We start from the raw sequence: 20,165 nt of genomic DNA, 5'->3' as shown, positions 1-20,165 counted from the left end.
GATTTAGGGGCCTCAAAATGAACATTTAAATAAATATCAAATGTCTGAAACTTTAAATTTTAGAATCTGACACAAGGACTAGGACTAGATATTTTTAAAAGCTGGAATATGAAAGATTTCTGAAATTAGAAATTTTACAACTTGGCTATGAAGAGCCTCTGCTCATAGAGCTACTATTTTAAGCAAAACATGTATTCTTCAGGTAGATGCAGAATTTTAACTTAATCTTCATGGAGTTATTTCAAAAATACAGGGAAACACCTTTGTAAGACAAATGTTGAGAAATAACTTAAACATCTAAATTTCTACATTTTCTAATATTATTTTAGTCTAAATGTAGAACAAAAGATAGAGACAAAGGAAAATCCTGTATCTCACCAAAAAAAAAGTGCCCAGAGGGAGGTGTGGGGTGTAGGAAACCCACAATAGATAATTGGATCCAATAAGATTTCATTTAGGCATGAGTATTATCAGTCAGGTTAGTATCACAGTAAGAATCCTTATCCTTAACCAAATGTCATATTTTCTCCATTATGGGAAAGCTTTTCCCAATATAATTTTACGGTCATTATAAATTTTCCGGCCCATTCTTTTATCAGCCTCCACCTCTACTATTTACCAAAGTAAAACAAAACAAAACAAAAAATTCAACATGTCATATATCTGTAAAGTGGTTTGTTCTTGCTAACTTTCCATTACAAACATAAAATGATGACAAAAAGCCTACTGTTAAATTTTAAGAGTAAATAATGGAGAAAACTAAATTCAGAGCAGGGAAGTCAGTTTCACAAGAGAGTACTTTACCTTGGTACCAAAATCTAAGTCTTCGCTATCTGATGTAGGCCATGAATCATCAATACCAGGTTTGTCAGAAAGCCTTCAGAACAAAAATATACAACAAAAACATGTTCATTTATTTTTAAAAACTGAAGTGAAAGGTCAACTGTTTATTAAACGATGTTTCTTGATATAATTAAAATTTGGCGTGTTTTTTCATTAAGTTTTATTTTAATTCCAGTAATATTAACATTCAGTGTTATATTAGTTTAAGTTGTACAATATAGTGATTCACCAATTCCATACTCACCCCGTGCTCATCATGACAAGGGCACTCCTTCATCCCCATCACCTATTTCACCCCTCCCACCACTCACCTCCTCTCTGGTAACCATCTGTTTGTTCTCTGCAGTTAAGAGCCTGTTTCTTGGTTTGTCTCTCCCTTTTTTTTCTCCCTTTGCTCATTTGTTGTTTTATAAATTCTACATGAGTAAAATCATATGGTATTTGTATTTCTCTGATTTTGCTTAGCATACTACTCTCAAGCTCCATCCTGGTCATTGCAAATGGCAAGATTTCATTGTTTTGTGGTTGAGTAATATTCCATTGTGTGCGTGTGTATGTATATCTATATCTATATATATATCTATACATATCTATATATGTATAGATAGATAGATATACATATATATGTATATGTGGTAACATATACTTATATAAGATCTATATATAGAGATATAAGATGTAAGATCTATATAAGATCTATATAAGATATAAGATCTATATATATAGATATATAAGATCTATAAGGTATAGATATATACCTTATATATATATATAAGGTGTATATATATATGTATAATATATATTATATATATAAGATATATAACATATATCTTATAAGTTATATATATAACTTATATATAACCTATATACATATAGGTATACATATATAGATATATATGTATATATCTATACATAGATATGTATAGATATATATAGATATACATACACCAACACACATGCACACACACACACACACACACACACACACACACACAACTTCTTTATTCACTGATCTGTCAATGGACACTTGCGCTGGCTATTGTAAATAATGCTGCAATAAATACAGGGGCACGAGTGTCCCACTGAATTCGTGTTTTTGTATTCTTTTGGTTAGTGTCCAGTAGTGCAATTACTGGATCATAAGATAGTTCTGTTTTTAATTTTTGGAGGAACCTCCATACTGTTTTCCACAGGGGCTGCAGCCATTTGCATTTCCACCAACAGTGCAAGAGGTTTCCTTTGTCTCCACATCCTCGCAAACACTTGCTTCTTGTGTTTTGGAGTTTAGCCACTGGGACAGGTGTGAGGTGGTAACTCCTTGTAGTTTTGAGGAGCATCTCTTCATGTGTCTGTTGACCATCTGTGTGTTGTCTTTGGAAAAATGTCTCTTTATGTCTTCTGCTCATTTGTAAACTGGGCTTTTTTTGGGGGGAAGAATGTTGAGTTGCATGAATTCTTTATACATTTTGATTACTAACTCATTACTGGATAGGTCATTTGCAAATAGGTCATTACTGGATAGGTCACTAACCCATTACTGGATAGGTCCCATTCCATAGGGTACCTTTTAGTTTTGACTGTTTCCTTCACTGTGCAAAAGTTTTTTTCTTTAGATGTAGTCCCCATAGTTTATTGTTACTTTTCTTCCCTTGGCTCAGGAGACATAACTAGAAAAATGTTGCTACAGCCAAAGTCAGAGAAATGACAGCCTGTGCTCTCTTCAAGGATTTTTATGGTTTCAGGTCTCATATTAAGTCTTTAATTCATTTTGAGTTTATTTTTGTGTATGGTAAAGAAATTGGCCCAGTTTCATTCTTTGGCATGAGGCTTGTCCAGTTCTACCAACTCTATTTATTGAAGAGACTGCCTTTTCCCCCACTAGATAGTCTTTCCTGTTTGTTGAAGATTAACTGCCCATATAGTTGTAGATTTATTTCTGGGTTTTTGGTTCTATTCCATTAAGCTATGTGACTATTTTTATGCCAGTACCAACCATACTGTTTTAATTACTACAGCTTTGGAATAAAACTTGAAATCTGAGATTGTGATACCTCCAGTTTTTCTTTTTCAATATTGCTTTGGCTACTCAAGCTGTTTTGTGGTTCTATACAACATTTAGGATTGTTTGTCTACTTCTGTGAAAAATGATAGGGATTGCATTAAATCTTTAGATTGCTTTGGGTAGTGTAGACAGTTTAAAAATATGTATTCTTCCAATCTATGAGCATCAGATGTCTTTCTATTTCTTTCCATCATCTTCAATTTCTTTCATCAGTGTTTTATAGTTTCCAGGTTGTTCAAACAGGTTGTTCAAAATTTGGACCCTGTTTTAAAAAAGCTTTCACTCATCTATTTTGCCTCCACCTCTTCTAACCTGTGAAATATCCAGGAAAGGCCCAGTCTGAGTTTCTATAACCAAGTGTGACAGGGAAGGAATTCTCTGAAATGGTTGAAAATTATATGTATAAAAGTTACCACAATGACTTATCACTTTACACATGTCAGAATGGGTAAAATTCAAAGTGCAAAAAACAAGTGTTGGTAAGGGTGTGGAGAAAAAAGAACCTTTGTGCACTGGTGATGGGATGTATATTGGGACAGCCACTGTGAAAACCAGTATGGAGGTTCCTCAAGATTAAAAATAGAAATACCATATGATCCAGTAATTCCACTATTGGGTATTTATTTACCCAAGGAAAATGAAAATACTTATTTGAAAAGATATATGCACCCCTATCTTCATTGCAGCATTATTTACAATAGACAAGATATGGAAGCAACCCAAGTGTCCACCAATACATGAACAGACCCCACACACACACACACACACACACACACACACACACACAAATGGAATATTACGCAGCTATAAAACAGAATGAGATCCTGCCATCTGCAACATCATGGATATACCTAGACAGAAATCCTATATGATTTCACTTATATGTAGGATCTAAAAAAGGGAACAAGTGAACAGAGAAAAAGCAGAAACAGACCCATAAATACAGAAAATTGACTTGCCAAAGGGAGGGGAGGTTAGGAGATGGACAAAATGGGTGAAGGGGAGAGGGAAGTTCAGGTTTCCAGTTATAGAAAGAGTAAATCACAAGCATCAAAGGTACAGCATAGGGAATATAGTCACTGGTATTGTAATAGCATTATACATTAACAGATGGGAGCTACACTTATGGCAAGCATAGTGTAACATACAGAGTTGCTGAATCACTTATTACATTGTGTGTCAAGTAGACCTCAGTTTAAGTAAATATACCAAAGTTAAAGAACAAGTTTCTATGTTATTAGTGGAAGTACTAACCAGAGATTAAAAGATTAAAAATTATCAAGTCCAACTTTTTTCCTACACTGGTCTTGCTTTATTTAAGTCCATATAACTAGCAAGACCTTAGAAACCTTCAGGGGCATTCAGATACCCAAGGAGAGAGACTGCTATAAAAATGGTCCTGGTAGTTGTGCCTCTATTTCTGTATACGCTGCCTGAATATTTTCTTCCCTATGAGCTCCCACTCCTACATCACTCTTCAGCACGGTTCAGTGGCATTCTCCAACCTTTAAATCTTTAGCCTGTGAAGGCACAGACTCCTAAAACAAGGATGGGCTCAAATGACCGAGGGTAGGAGCCATGTCCTGCTCCTGGAGAACAAGCTAATTGGGAGTCTCAGTCATCCACACAGTCACCTCAACATGGGCATGTTATCACCTATCCAGATGAAGCTCCCTTACTGATTTGACAAGTCAGTCCGACCCCTGCCCAGCCCTACAGGTACATGGGAAGGGCATCACAGACTTAGGAAAAGAGGCAGAGTGAGGAGACAGCTTGCCTTGGGCCATACATCTCTATAGTTCAGAATCTCCACCCCCCCCCTTAATTCCTTGAAAGGATCTAAGCCATCCTCCCTAAGTTGGGGTGGAGGTAGATGATATCATATTTTTATTTGCTGTAAACAGACTCTTCCCAGCAGCTCAAATGATTTTTAATCTCTCAACGGAAAATCTGAAGTATGCTCATACCTTCAATGAAACCAATACACACAAAAGCAGAAACCTGTTCAGGACCCTCTTGAACTCTCTATTTGAATATGCCTTTCTAAACAACTCCCACAATCCTGGGACCTTCATTCCTGTCATTCACCTTTATCTAACTTGGCATAAACCCTAATATTCTGACATCTTATCTAAAACTCTTATTCCTATCCAACTCAGTGTTGTTCTTCTTGAAACCTGGTCTCCTCTGCTAATTCGATTCTTACCCTCCTTTATTGTATTCATTAGGCCCACTCCCCAGCTTTCTATTATTAAAACATTTGCCTGTAAGATGAAAGAAAGAAAGAAAGAAAGAAAGAAAGAAAGAAAGAAAGAAAGAAAGAAAGAAAGAAAGAAAGAAAGAAACAAACCTGAATTTCAATGTCATTTCTGTCACTTATCATATCCAAATAGGTCACTTCAATCTCTTTTGAGTTTCAAATTCTCCATGTAAAACAAGCATTTGGCAAGGAGGTTAAACATGGGTTGAAATACCAGAGGGTATTTTTATGAATTAATCTCTGAGGTTCCCTAAATCTTGAGATTCTATGTGCTTTTGATTTGGCCTCTGGAAAAATGGAGAGTCCTTAGTTGGCAGACGTGGAAAAAATAATGGAAAAAAAAGAAATACCAAGAAAAGCAGAGAAGAAAGTAAAAAAGCAAAAACATAGTACAGAAAAGTCATGGGGAAAAGTCTACAAAAAAAGAAAAAGCTTCCTAGAACTAGTCAAGGGTACTAGCCCAAAGGGAAAACCAGACTGGGAAGTTAGGAAACAGAGATCAGATAGAAATATCCTCAATGCAGTGGAAGATGGTGGCGTAGGAGGACGCTGGGCTCACCGCGCGTCCTGCTGATCACTTAGATTCCACCTACACCTGCCTAACTAACCCAGAAAACCACCAGAAGACTCGCAGAACAGAATCTCCGGAACCAGGCGCAGACGAGAGGCCCATGGAAGAGGGTAGGAAGGGGAGAGAGGCGGTGCGCGCTGCACGGACTGGCGGGAGGGAGCCGGGGCGGAGGGGCAGCCTGCCGGCCAAGCAGAGCCCCCGAGTCTGGCTTGCAAAAGCGGAGGGGCTGGACGGAGTGTGTTCCGACAGCAAACGGGACTTAACAACTGGAAGGTTGTAAGTTAACAGCTCTGCACTGCTCGGAAAGCAGGAAGTCTGGAGGACAAAGGGAGGGAGAGTTGCTGAGCCCCCGGAAGACAGAGCTCAGTTTGTTGGGGAACAAAGACGCTCACCAGTGCCATCTCCCTCGCCCATCCCCCAGCCAAAATCCCAAAGGGAACCAGTTCCTGCCAGGGAACTTGCTTGATCCGCGCAAACACCCAACGCTGTGCTTCTGCGGAGCCAACCCTCCGGGAGTGGGTCTGACTCCCTCCTGCCGCCACAGGGCCCCTCCTGAAGTGGATCACCTAAGGAGAAGCCTGCTAAGCCTGCTCCTCCTGCCCCCATGCACCTTTCCTACCCACCCCAGCTAATACGCCAGATCCCCAGCACCACAAGCCTGGCAGTGTGCAAGTAGCCCAGATGGGCCACGCCACCCCACAGTGAATCCCGCCCCTAGGACAGGGGAAGAGAAGGCACACACCAGTCTGACTGTGGTCCCAGCGGTGGGCTGGGGGCAGACATCAGGTCTGACCGCGGCCCCACCCACCAACACAAGTTACTCAAACAGCACAGGGGAAGTGCCCCGCAGTCCCACACCACTCCAGGGACTATCCAAAATGACCAAACGGAAGAATTCCCCTCAAAAGAATCTCCAGGAAATAACAACACCCAATGAACTGATCAAAAAGGATTTAAATAATATAACAGAAAGTGAATTTAGAATAATAGTCATAAAATTAATCACTGGGCTTGAAAACAGTATAGAGGACAGCAGAGAATCTCTTGCTACAGAGATCAAGGGACTAAGGAATAGTCATGAGGAGCTGAAAACGCTTTAAACGAGATGCAAAATAAAATGGAAACGACCACGGCTCAGATTGAAGAGGCAGAGGAGAGAATACGTGAACTAGAAGATAAAGTTATGGAAAAAGAGGAAGCTGAGAGAAAGAGAGATAAAAAAATCCAGGAGTATGAAGGGAAAATTAGAGAACTAAGTGATACACTAAAAAGAAATAAGATATGCATAATTGGTATCCCAGAGGAGGAAGAGAGAGGGAAAGGTGCTGAAGGTGTACTTGAAGAAATAATAGCTGAGAACTTCCCTGAACTGGGGAAGGAAAAAGGCATTGAAATCCAAGAGGCACAGAGAACTCCCTTCAGACGTAACTTGAATCGATCTTCTGCACGACATATCATAGTGAAACTGGCAAAATACAAGGATAAAGAGAAAATTCTGAAAGCAGCAAGGGATAAACGTGCCCTCACATATAAAGGGAGACCGATAAGACTCGTGACTGATCTCTCTTTTGAAACTTGGCAGGCCAGAAAGGATTGGCACGAGATCTTCAATGTGCTGAACAGAAAAAATATGCAGCCAAGAATCCTTTATCCAGCAAGTCTGTCATTTAGAATAGAAGGAGAGATAAAGGTCTTCCCAAATAAACAAAAACTGAAGGAATTTGTCACCACTAAACCAGCCCTACAAGAGATCCTAAGGGGGATCCTGTGAGACAAAGTACCAGAGACATTGCTATAAGCATAAAACATACAGACACCACAATGACTCTAAACCCATATCTTTCTATAATAACACTGAATGTAAATGGATTAAATGTGCCAACCAAAAGACATAGGGTATCAGAATGGATAAAAAAACAAGACCCATCTATTTGCTGTCTACAAGAGACTCATTTTAGACCTGAGGACACCTTTAGATTGAGAGTGAGGGGATGGAGAACTATTTATCATGCGACTGGAAGCCAAAAGAAAGCTGGAGTAGCCATACTTACATCAGACAAACTAGACTTTAAATTAAAGGCTGTAACAAGAGATGAAGAAGGGCATTATATAATAATCACAGGGTCTATCCATCAGGAAGAGCTAACAATTATAAATGTCTATGCGCCGAATACCAGAGCCCCCAAATATATAAAACAATTACTCATAAACATAAGCAACCTTATTGATAAGAATGTGGTAATGCAGGGGACTTTAACACTCCACTTACAGAAATAGATAGATCATCTAGACACACGGTCAATAAAGAAACAAGGGCCCTGAATGACACATTGGATCAGATGGACTTGACAGATATATTTAGAACTCTGCATCCCAAAGCAACAGAATATACTTTCTTCTCGAGTGCACATGGAACATTCTCCAAGATAGATCATATACTGGGTCACAAAACAGCCCTTCATAAGTATACAAGAATTGAAATTATACCATGCACACTTTCAGACCACAATGCTATGAAGCTTGAAATTAACCACAGGAAAAAGTCTGGAAAACCTCCAAAAGCATGGAGGTTAAAGAACACCCTACTAAAGAATGAGTGGGTCAACCAGGCAATTAGAGAAGAAATTAAAAAATATATGGAAACAAACGAAAATGAAAATACAACAATCCAAACGCTCTGGGATGCAGTGAAGGCAGTCCTGAGAGGAAAATACATTGCCATCCAGGCCTATCTCAAGAAACAAGAAAAATCCCAAATACAAAATCTAACAGCACACCTAAAGGCACTAGAAGCAGAACAGCAAAGGCAGCCTAAACCCAGCAGAAGAAGAGAAATAAGAAAGATCAGATCAGAAATAAACAATATAGAATCTAAAAAAACTGTAGAGCAGATCAACGAAACCAAGAGTTGGTTTTTTGAAAAAATAAACAAAATTGACAAACCTCTAGCCAGGCTTCTCAAAAAGAAAAGGGAGATGACCCAAATAGATAAAATCATGAATGAAAATGGAATTATTACAACCAATCCCTCAGAGATACAAACAATTATCAGGGAATACTATGAAAAATTATATGCCAACAAATTGGACAACCTGGAAGAAATGGACAAATTCCTAAACACCCACACTCTTCCAAAAATCAGGAGGAAATAGAAAACTTGAACAGACCCATAACCAGCGAAGAAATTGAATCGGTTATCAAAAATCTCCCAACAAATAAGAGTCCAGGACCAGATGGCTTCCCAGGGGAGTTCTACCAGACGTTTAAAGCAGAGATAATACCTATCCTTCTCAAGCTATTCCAAGAAATAGAAAGGGAAGGAAAACTTCCAGACTCATTCTATGAAGCCAGTATTACTTTGATTCCTAAACCAGACAGAGATCCAATAAAAAAAGAGAACTGCAGGCCAATATCCCTGATGAATATGGATGCAAAAATTCTCAATAAGATACTAGCAAATCGAATTCAACAGCATATAAAAAGAATTATTCACCATGATCAAGTGGGATTCATTCCTGGGATGCAGGGCTGGTTCAACATTCACAAATCAATCAACGTGATACATCACATTAACAAAAGAAAAGATAAGAACTATATGATCCTGTCAATCAATGCAGAAAAGGCCTTTGACAAAATCCAGCACCCTTTCTTAATAAAAGCCCTTGAGAAAGTCGGGATAGAAGGAACATACTTAAACATCATAAAAGCCATTTATGAAAAGCCCATAGCTAACATCATCCTCAATGGGGAAAAACTGAGAGCTTTATCCCTGAGATCAGGAACACAACAGGGATGCCCACTCTCACCGCTGTTGTTTAACATAGTGTTGGAAGCTCTAGCATCAGCAATCAGACAACAAAAGGAATCAAAGGCATCAAAATTGGCAAAGATGAAGTCAAGCTTTCGCTTTTTGCAGATGACATGATATTATACATGGAAAATCCGATAGACTCCACCAAAAGTCTGCTACAACTGATACATGAATTCAGCAAAGTTGCAGGATACAAAATCAATCAGTTGCATTCTTATACACTAACAATGAAGCAACAGAAAGACAAATAAAGAAACTGATCCTATTCACAATTGCACCAAGAAGCATAAAATACCTAGGAATAAATCTAACCAAAGATGTAAAAGATCTGTATGCTGAAAACTATAGAAAACTTATGAAGGTAATTGAAGAAGATTTAAAGAAATGGAAAGACATTCCCTGCTTATGGATTGGAAGAATAAATATTGTCAAAATGTCAATACTACCCAAAGCTATCTACACATTCAATGCAATCCCAATCAAAATTGCACCAGCATTCTTCTCGAAACTAGAACAAGCAATCCTAAAATTCATATGGAACCACAAAAGGCCCCGAATATCCAAAGTAATTTTGAAGAAGAAGACCAAAGCAGGAGGCATCACAATCCCAGACTTTAGCCTCTACTACAAAGCTGTCATCATCAAGACAGCATGGTATTGGCACAAAAACAGACACACAGACCAATGGAATAGAATAGAAACCCCAGAACTAGACCCACAAACGTATGGCCAACTCATCTTTGACAAAGCAGGAAAGAACATCCAATGGAAAAAAGACAGTCTCTTTAACAAATGGTGCTAGGAGAACTGGACAGCAACATGCAGAAGGTTGAAACTAGACCACTTTCTCACACCATTCACAAAAATAAACTCAAAATGGATAAAGGACCTGAATGTGAGACAGGAAACCATCAAAACCCTAGAGGAGAAAGCAGGAAAAGACTTCTCTGACCTCAGCCGTAGCAATCTCTTACTCGACACATCCCCAAAGGCAAGGGAATTAAAAGCAAAAATGAACTCCTGGGACTTTATGAAGATAAAAAGCTTCTGCACAGCAAAGGAAACAACAAAACTAAAAGGCAACCAACGGAATGGGACAAGATATTTGCAAATGACATATCGGACAAAGGGCTAGTATCCAAAATCTATAAGGAGCTCACCAAACTCCACACCTGAAAAACAAATAACCCAGTGAAGAAATGGGCAGAAAACATGAACAGACACTTCTCTAAAGAAGACATCTGGGAGGCGCCTGGGTGGCGCAGTCGGTTAAGCGTCCGACTTCAGCCAGGTCACGATCTCGCGGTCCGTGAGTTCGAGCCCCGCATCGGGCTCTGGGCTGATGGCTCAGAGCCTGGAGCCTGTTTCCGATTCTGTGTCTCCCTCTCACTCTGCCCCTCCCCCGTTCATGCTCTGTCTCTCTCTGTCCCAAAAATAAATAAATAAACGTTGAAAAAAAAAATAAAAAAAAAAAAAAGAAGAAGACATCTGGATGGCCAACAGGCACATGAAAAGATGCTCAATGTCGCTCCTTATCAGGGAAATACAAATCAAAACCACACTCAGGTATCACCTCACGCCAGTCAGAGTGGACAAAATGAACAAATCAGGAGACTATAGATGCTGGAGAGGATGTGGAGAAACAGGAACCCTCTTGCACTGTTGGTGGGAATGCAAACTGGTGCAGCCACTCTGGAAAACAGTGTGGAGGTTTCTCAGAAAATTAAAAATAGACCTACCCTATGACCCAGCAATAGCACTGCTAGGAATTTACCCAAGGGATACAGGAGTACTGATGCATAGGGGCACTTGTACCCCAATGTTTATAGCAGCACTCTCAACAATAGCAAAATTATGGAAAGAGCCGAAATGTCCATCAACTGATGAATGGATAAAGAAATTGTGGTTTATATACACAATGGAGTACTACATGGCAATGAGAAAGAATGAAATATGGCCCTTTGTAGCAATGTGGATGGAACTGGAGAGTGTTATGCTAAGTGAAATAAGCCATACAGAGAAAGACAGATACCATATGTTTTCACTCTTATGTGGATCCTGAGAAACTTAACAGAAACCCATGGGCGAGGGGAAGGAAAAAAAAAAAGAGGTTAGAGTGGGAGAGAGCCAAAGCATAAGAGACTCTTAAAAACTGAGAACAAACTAAGGGTTGATGGGGGGTGGGAGGGAGGGGAGGGTGGGGGATGGGTATTGAGGAGGGCACCTTTTGGGATGAGCACTGGGTGTTGTATGGAAACAAATTTGACAATAAATTTCATATATTGAAAAAAAAAAAAAGAAGTATCCTCTAAATAGATGTTGATTTTAATTAATGTAACATGGTCTACACCTAGATATCCCTCACTTACAGAAAACTAATTCATCTCAAGAAGAGGAGATATCACTACATCTAAGAACCTGCCTGATTAGATCTTCCTTATGGAAAAGCTGTGATACCATGGCCATAGCTGAGATCCACCCTAAAATCTCTGATGATAAAAACAAGAGACTAGTTACCATTGCACTAATTACTTCTAGTTATCACTAATGGTCAGCTGAGATCCACCCTAAAATCTCTGATGGTAAAAACAAGAGACTAGTTACCATTGCACTAATTACTTCTAGTTATCACTAGTGGTCAAATATATTAGGGCAAATCCTTGGACTCACCTGGTTTTTAAGAACACTCTAAATTAGAGTTCATACATCATTAATTTTGACATTCTGAGTTGATCTGACTAGGATCTGTATCTTAATCCCAGTGGTGCTGAGGAACCCAAGAATGGATGTGGAAGCTACACAGGCTGACAGGCAAACCCCCAGGTCAGCTACTCATTAACAATGGAATCACGGGCCGAGTAATCAACCTCCCTGAACCACAGCTGCCAAAGTAATAAAAAGTAGGCTACAATAACACAGCTACTTTGCAAAGCTATACAATGACTATATAATTTAACAGATGTTAAGCATATGATACAGTGTCTAGTCCAGGATAGAACACTCAACAAATGCTTTTTTCTCTGCATTCCCTTAGGCAACACATAATTTTCATCTCATTTCATTTATATTTTGAGAGAGAATACAGAGAGAGAGAGAGAGAGAGAGAGAGAGAATAACCCAACCAGGCTGTCAGCACAAAACCCAACATGAGGCTTGAACTCACAAACCTGAGCTGAAATCAAGAGTCAGACACTTAACTGACTGAGCCACCCAGGTGCCCCAACAAATGTCATTTTTAAAAATCCATAAAAATCCTACCTGGTTAAAGAGTCTTCCTCAGAATTCTTATCTTCTACTAAAGAAAAAAGTAAAATACATTTTAAATCAACATTAGAAAAAATATAGGAAATTAAAAGTGTACAGCTAATGATTTGTTAAAAAGTATTCCTTTGGGACCACACCTGGAAACCACACTACACTGAATGGTAATTATACGACTGGTAGGCTTAATGCACTAAGAAATCTTACTTTCTCTTCTATACTGACCAAAAGTAAGAACGGTTTTTATCAGAATTTGATACCTACAAGTGAACTGATGTTTACAGTGACCATACCTGACTGACCCTATGACACTGGAGGAAAATGGTATCGTTAGGAGAATGATTATCATAAGCTGACAATGTCAAACTTAAACTAGCATGATTTTTCTGGACTTCCACTACTAGAGGAGTTAAAAGAGAGTATCTTTATTTTGCTGTAACATGGCAGAACTTCCCCAGCTCTTCAGCAGAGACTGTTCAATTTTAGGATGAAACATCCCCTCACAAAGTGTGGTCTATAGCTATTGCACTTTGCAGCATGGCAAAACCATAGCAAACAGACTCTCCCTGGCCTTATTTCCAATGGCAAGGTAAGTAAAGACTCGGGATTCCAGTTTTATAAAGTTCTAACCTCTTGAGACTGTCTCCTTCCATTGCTAGAGAGTCTATCTAGACCCACCGTATATCACAGAGGAGGATGATCCCAATGTTAGTGCTATGTAGTGGTTCATGATGTCATTTTTCTCAACCCTCCCCATTAGGTGACACACATCTAGAGAAATCATGCTTTTTTTCATGTAAGGCATATGTCATCAGATCCTCTACTGATGAGCAACAAAACAAAACAAAGGGCAAAGAATATCTTGAATGCCTACATTCAATTACCGGGGAATTTTAATTTTCTAAACATTCAAACATATCCATTGTATGATTCTAACTATATGACACTCTGGAAAGAGCAAGACTATGGAGGTAAGGGTTGGGGTGAATGTAGGGATAAAGGGGCACAGCACAGAGGACTTTTAAGGCAGTGAAACTCTTTCACACGATACCACAAAGGTGGATTCACATCATTATACGTTTGTTAAAACTCATAGAATGTGTAACACCAAGGCTGAACACTAATGCAAATTAGAGACTTTGCCTGAAAATGATGAGTTAGTGTCAATATAAAATGCACCACTGTTGTCAGGGTGCCTGGGTGGCTCAGTTGGTTAAGCATCCAACTCTTGATCTGAGCTCAGGTTATGATCTCACAGTTCATGGGATCAAGTCCTGCATCAGGCTCTGTGCTGACAGCACAGGATTCTTTCTCCCCTCTTTCTCTGCCCCTTGGCTGCTCACATGCATGCATGCTCTCTCGCTCAAAACTAAACAAAGGAACTGAAAAAAAATACTACTAAAAATGTACCACCGTCGTGCAAGATGTTGACAACAGGGGAGGCTAGGCGTGTAAGGGAGTGTGGTATGGTATATGGAGACTCTCTGTACTTTCTATTATATTTTGCTGTGAACTTAAAACTGCTGTAAAAAATAAGGCTTATTAAATGTAAAAAAAAAAAAAAAAGTATCCATTGAAGCTACTCTTACCATATATTAAAGCATGATACAGTCACCTTGAAAATTAAGATAGAGATCAAAGTAACACAATATGGGTACTGTCTCCCAAATTGAAGTATATGAAAATACATAAAGCAAAATACAAAAATACAAAAGTTATCTGTATACTTAGGCAAGAAAATAATTGATGAATATGATCAAATATCTTATAACTATAAACAGGGATTCAGCACTATATGAATCAAACCTGGGTTATCCATATAATTAAGGATTTTATTCTAATTTTAAATCAAAAATCATTATGTTTATCATATCTAAGAATCACAATGAAAGCTTAATCACATAAAAAAAGATTATAATGACCTAATATTGCCCTAGTAATTTCTGTACAAATACCTACTTCATATGGATGATGAAATTGAAACCAGTACCATGTTATACCATCATATTACTTGCGATTAAAATAAAATTTTAAGACACCACCAAAAATTAAGTTAGGGCTATAATTCCTATGCAGAAAAGATTTCATCCAAGAGGCCAAAGATTGCTACCCTCAGAACATCCTACTTGAATGACTAGCCCTTGGTTGTTACCTGGGATCTTGGATTTAAGGAGGGTTCCCACCATTCCCTAGCAGGTTAAGAGTGGCTCACTGTGCCTAAATGTGGTACAATCTTAAGGCCGTATACTTGATTTCCTTCTGGAAACCTGGAATTTTGGTACATACTAAGGAGAAGATGCCTATGTGATTAGCATTTGAGGAAAACCTCAGGCACTGAGTATCCATAAGACTCCTACTGGCAGACAACATTTCACTTGTGCTGTCCTAATTTGATGCTGGAGGAATTAAGCACATCCTGCTAACTCCACAGAGAAAGGATTCCTGGAAGCCTACACTTGGTCTCCTCTGGACTTCACCCCATGCACCTTTTCTCTGTGCTGATTTGCCTTTCTAGCCTGTCCCCATACCAAACCACAGGCATGGGTACAACTATATGCTGAGTTCTGTGAGCTCTTCTAGTGAATAATCAAATCTGGGTGTCGTTGGGGTGCCTCTAACACAACTGCGATATACGAAATTTTTATTATTTAGGTTGATGTCTTATACATGGTTACAGTCAGAAGGTTATTTCACAGAATACTTTTCCTGGAATCTCTTTTTCTTGGTACTTGCCTTGAAATTCCTACATTCCTATATATCCATTTGAAGAAAGGTATAAAAGGAATAGATGAAATAATGATGTCAGAAAGTGTGAAACAAGCACAATCCTATTTTACTCAGGGAAAAAAAAAAAAAAGAGAATCCTGATGATTGCCACTATGTTCTACCGTATAAAAGTTCCTCTCAAATATGAAAAATCAGTTAATTTTCTCCAACTAACTAGGACTTAGTTCATTCTTCTGGCAGCTAGGAATCAAAGAAGTAACAGGGATTGTTCTAGAAAAAACATAACTATCAGACAGAGTATGAAAACATAATACTGATTATAGTTTGTTTCTTTTCCTTGATTTCTTAGAAAATTAAAGATATAGTTCACCTATTAAAGGCAGTTATTGCCAAAATAAAAAAAAAGTCAAAATTACTGCATCCAAATTGTCAGATGAATTAACCACTCCACCCTGAAAAGAGGAGATTTGAGAATTAAAGATCAATAGGACCCATTTGGGGGAAGGCAAAGTGAGTTAGCTTATATATAACTGGTTCAAAACTTGGCATTCCACAGGAGTACTGATACATAGGGGCACTTGTACCCCAATGTTTATAGCAGCACTCTCAACAATAGCAAAATTATGGAAAGAGCCGAAATGTCCATCAACTGATGAATGGATAAAGAAATTGTGGTTTATATACACAATGGAGTACTACATGGCAATGAGAAAGAATGAAATATGGCCCTTTGTAGCAATGTGGATGGAACTGGAGAGTGTTATGCTAAGTGAAATAAGTCATACAGAGAAAGACAGATACCATATGGTTTCACTCTTATGTGGATCCTGAGAAACTTAACAGAAACCCATGGGGGAGGGGAAGGAAAAAAAAAAAAAAGAGGTTAGAGTGGGAGAGAGCCAAAGCATAAAAGACTCTTAAAAACTGAGAACAAACTGAGGGTTGATGGGGGGTGGGAGGGAGGGGGGGGGTAGGTGATGGGTATTGAAGAGAGCATCTTTTGGGATGAGCACTGGGTGTTGTATGGAAACAAATTTGACAATAAATTTCATATATTAAAAAAGTAAAATAAAATAAAATAAAATAAAATAAAATAAATAAAAACTGATAGACTCAAAAAATAAATAAACCAATGGATGCTTTGTTTAAAAAAAAAAACAAACACTTGGTATTCCAATTGGCCATATATTCTTGTTAAGTCACAGCTTACCAATTTCTGAAAAATATATTAAAGCAGTTCACATTAAAACTGTACCCAATAAAAATTTCTACCTGACAATCCAGAAAATGCTTTCAATCTTGACAGACCCATCATCACTGACACTATCACTATCACTGTGTGTACAGGTAGAAAGTAGTTTCACATAAGAAACTCATAAAATATGACACAAACTTTAGATTAGGTAGCCCATTGCCTTAGAAGGAAATATACATACATGTTAAACATGCATATGGTAGAAATGTATTCTAATAGTAGTAGATTCCAAGACAATTTTCCTTAGAGCTTTCTTTAGGGATGAAATTCAAAAAGGGAGACTAAAAGGAGAGATATCAGAAGGCGGCAAATCAAAAGAAAATAAAGAGAGACAGCACTAACAAAATACAGTCAGGTATTCAAACATAACAAAAAAGACACAAGCAAAAATAATCCCGTATTGACTTTTTTACTGACATCACTAGAATTCCCAAACTAATGAGAACTAGTAGATTCAGCGCATCACCTGACATTTTCTCCTTGTTATGATATTAGTTTTCTGCAATAACATATTGACACGAGGTCAGTTTCTCCAATCTGCTGCTCTGGAAACTATTTCTGATCAAAACTTAAAACTATTAAAAATACAGCTGTATCATGATTCCATTCCAGACAGGGCCTGACAGTGGCTTCCAGCTGTTGCTGCCAGATTTTTGTTTCAGTATTCATCCAGAAGAGTTCATCAAGGACTTGAGGAAAACCTCAAATACAAGAAACAGGTAAGAACAACAACACTTTTCCTCACACTTGACTCCTAGGTTTTGACAATTATGGAAAATTGCTGGGCAAGTATACTCACCAGGCTAGATCATTTTCCCTTGACCCTGCCTGGGTAGGTGTTGCATTTACAAAAAGTTAGATAGGACCTTAGTTGATATGTTATTTTTCCATATTTGGCCACAGAAAGTACCAATCACATAAATAAAAGACCTTACAACTCAAAAATTGTTCTTTTGAAAAGATTACCACCAGAGAACTTTTAAAAGTTTTAGCTTAGAAGCTAAAAGGCACTTAATAGTTATTTGTTAACTGGACAAATGAAAATGAATAAAAATGTTTTCTTTGAAAACTATTTTTAAAAAACCACAGAAATTTTTCTGTTTAAGAAACCACTGGGACAGCTCTATTCTATTATGACCACCTTAATGATCAAAACACTGTCTGTTCTATCTTTGCCTTTCCTGTAACTTCCAAAACTAACCTACAGAAGTTCTTTGGTAACAGTCTACCAAGTTAAAGCTTTCTTCATACTTTTCAGATTACACAATGCACTAGGTGCCACATCTGGGAGCAACAGTAGCATTTTTGGTATTGTGAAACATTTTTGTGATTTTATTATATTTCTTGAGCCCAAGTTACCCTATTTCAATACTTACTAAGATAATCTTTTGAATAATGGCAACAGACTATCTTATAATAATAAAATGACAGCGTCATGACAATTATCCAACAAACTGACAAAAACATTGTTCTAATGAAGTCAACATATCTCACTCTGGATTTGTTGTTGTTGTTGTTAAATGTTTGAGAGAGACAGAGCATGCATGTACAGGGGAGGGGCAGAGAGAGAAGGAAAGGGAAAATCCCACGCAGGCTCTGAACTGTCAGCAAAGAGCCCAACAGAGAAGTCTGACACAGGACTCCAACTCACCAACTGTGAAATGACGACCTGAGCTGAAATCAAGAGTTGGACACTTAACCGACGCAGCCACCCAAGCGCCCCTCTCATTGTTTTGATTTGCGGAATGAAGTTGATAATGGTGAGACCTTGATGACACAAAATGTGAAATAACCTATGCTTCTCAACAAGGCATTGCTTTTCTTCTGTACTATTGGCAGCTATCTGTAAAAAACAATTTCACTGGCATTGTTGCACACTAGCTAAGTTTTGCAGTTCTTATTATTTGCCATTTGTTTACAGTATCAGAAAAGTACTGTAGAATTCCCAGTTTTAAAGAATGGTTCATTTTTTAAAGAGACAAATCACTAGGTAATAATATTTACTAAATATAATCCATTTGTAAACATTATATAAAACATCCATTTTTATAGCAAGTGCCATTTGTTACAATATGTTTATGGAGGAGACATAAAAGATACTAACTTAAAAATCTTTTCTCTTTGGGCAGCTGGGTGACTCAGTTCGTTAAGCATCTGACCTTGGCTCAGGTCATGATCTCGCAGCTCATGAGCTCAAGCCCCACATCGGGCTCTCTGCTATCAGTGGTGGAACCTGCTTTGGATCCTCTGTCTACCTCCCTCTGCCTCCCTCCTGCTCACTCTCTCTCTTTCTCTCTCAAAATTAAATAAATATTTTTTAAAAATATGTTTTTCTTATTTACACAAAGATATCATATGGTATTTTAGGGGTCATGACTAAAATAATGAATTTCTTTTCAGATAATACAGCCTCATATTTTCAATTACCTATAGTTAACTTCTTAAATAATTCTGAACATTAGACTATAAAGAAAGAAATTAAGAAAGAAAACAATACACATGCAATTTACACACTGGTGTTTTTTTCTTCATTGTTCTTTCATTATCAAAACTTCCTAATTCTGACTTTACCTATGTTAGGACCAAGAGCAATTCACTATGTAAAGTCTTACCTGGATTGCTATTTTGCAAAGAATTTTTAAGCATGATTTCTTCTTTATGTCTGCAAATTATTTCGTAATTGCTATGTATAAAAAAGGGTGATAAATAATATTACTATTGTAATACTGATATGAAAAACATTTACCAAATATATCAAATTCTTAGAGTATTTCAAATAATATCAGAGCAACTACCAAAACTTGGAATTACCCCATATACTTCAAATTTGTATGTTCTATACACTTTTCATTAAGTATGTACTTAAAGAAGAAAAAACAGTAAGATGAACGAGTCATGAATTCAGGGCATTATAGCTTAGTAAATTAGAATTAGTTTGCCAGGGGCACCTGGGTGGTTAAGCATCCAACTTCAGCTCAGGTTATGATCTCACGGTTTATGGGTTTGAGCCCTGCATCGGGCTCTGTGCTGATAGCTCAGAGTCTGGAGCCTGCTTCGGATTCTGTATCTCCTTCTCTCTCTGCAAGCACCCCCAACTCACACTCTGTCCCTCTCTATCAAAAGTAAATAAACCTTAAAAAAATAATAATAATAATTAGAATTAGCTTGCCATTATGGAAAGTGTTTTGACTCAGAAGTCCTAGCTCTGTAACCAATAGCTATTTGTTCTTGGATAAGCCACTTCTCTTTGGCTCAAAATCTTCCTCTATAAAACAAGTATCTTACTGCCTTATTTTACAAGGTTGATAAAAGGATTTAATAAGATATTACACCCAAAACATGGCCTCTCAGGCAAGGTGATTGATGCTCATTACT

General features: G+C 37.9%; 1 protein-coding gene across 1 annotated transcript in view; it reads right to left on the bottom strand.

The window, feature by feature from the left end:
- ANKRD26 (ankyrin repeat domain 26) overlaps positions 1–20,165 on the bottom strand; it is a 115,244-nt gene that overhangs the window by 80,667 nt on the left and 14,412 nt on the right. The window contains 3 exon segments of the mRNA XM_043563475.1: positions 805–877; positions 12,806–12,842; positions 19,403–19,473. Of these exon segments, the coding sequence (XP_043419410.1) occupies positions 805–877; positions 12,806–12,842; positions 19,403–19,473 (181 nt within the window).

The sequence above is a fragment of the Prionailurus bengalensis genome, chromosome B4 (assembly GCF_016509475.1).
Source record: "Prionailurus bengalensis isolate Pbe53 chromosome B4, Fcat_Pben_1.1_paternal_pri, whole genome shotgun sequence".
Taxonomy (NCBI): Eukaryota; Metazoa; Chordata; class Mammalia; order Carnivora; family Felidae; genus Prionailurus; species Prionailurus bengalensis.
This window is presented reverse-complemented; position numbering and strand designations above follow the sequence as displayed.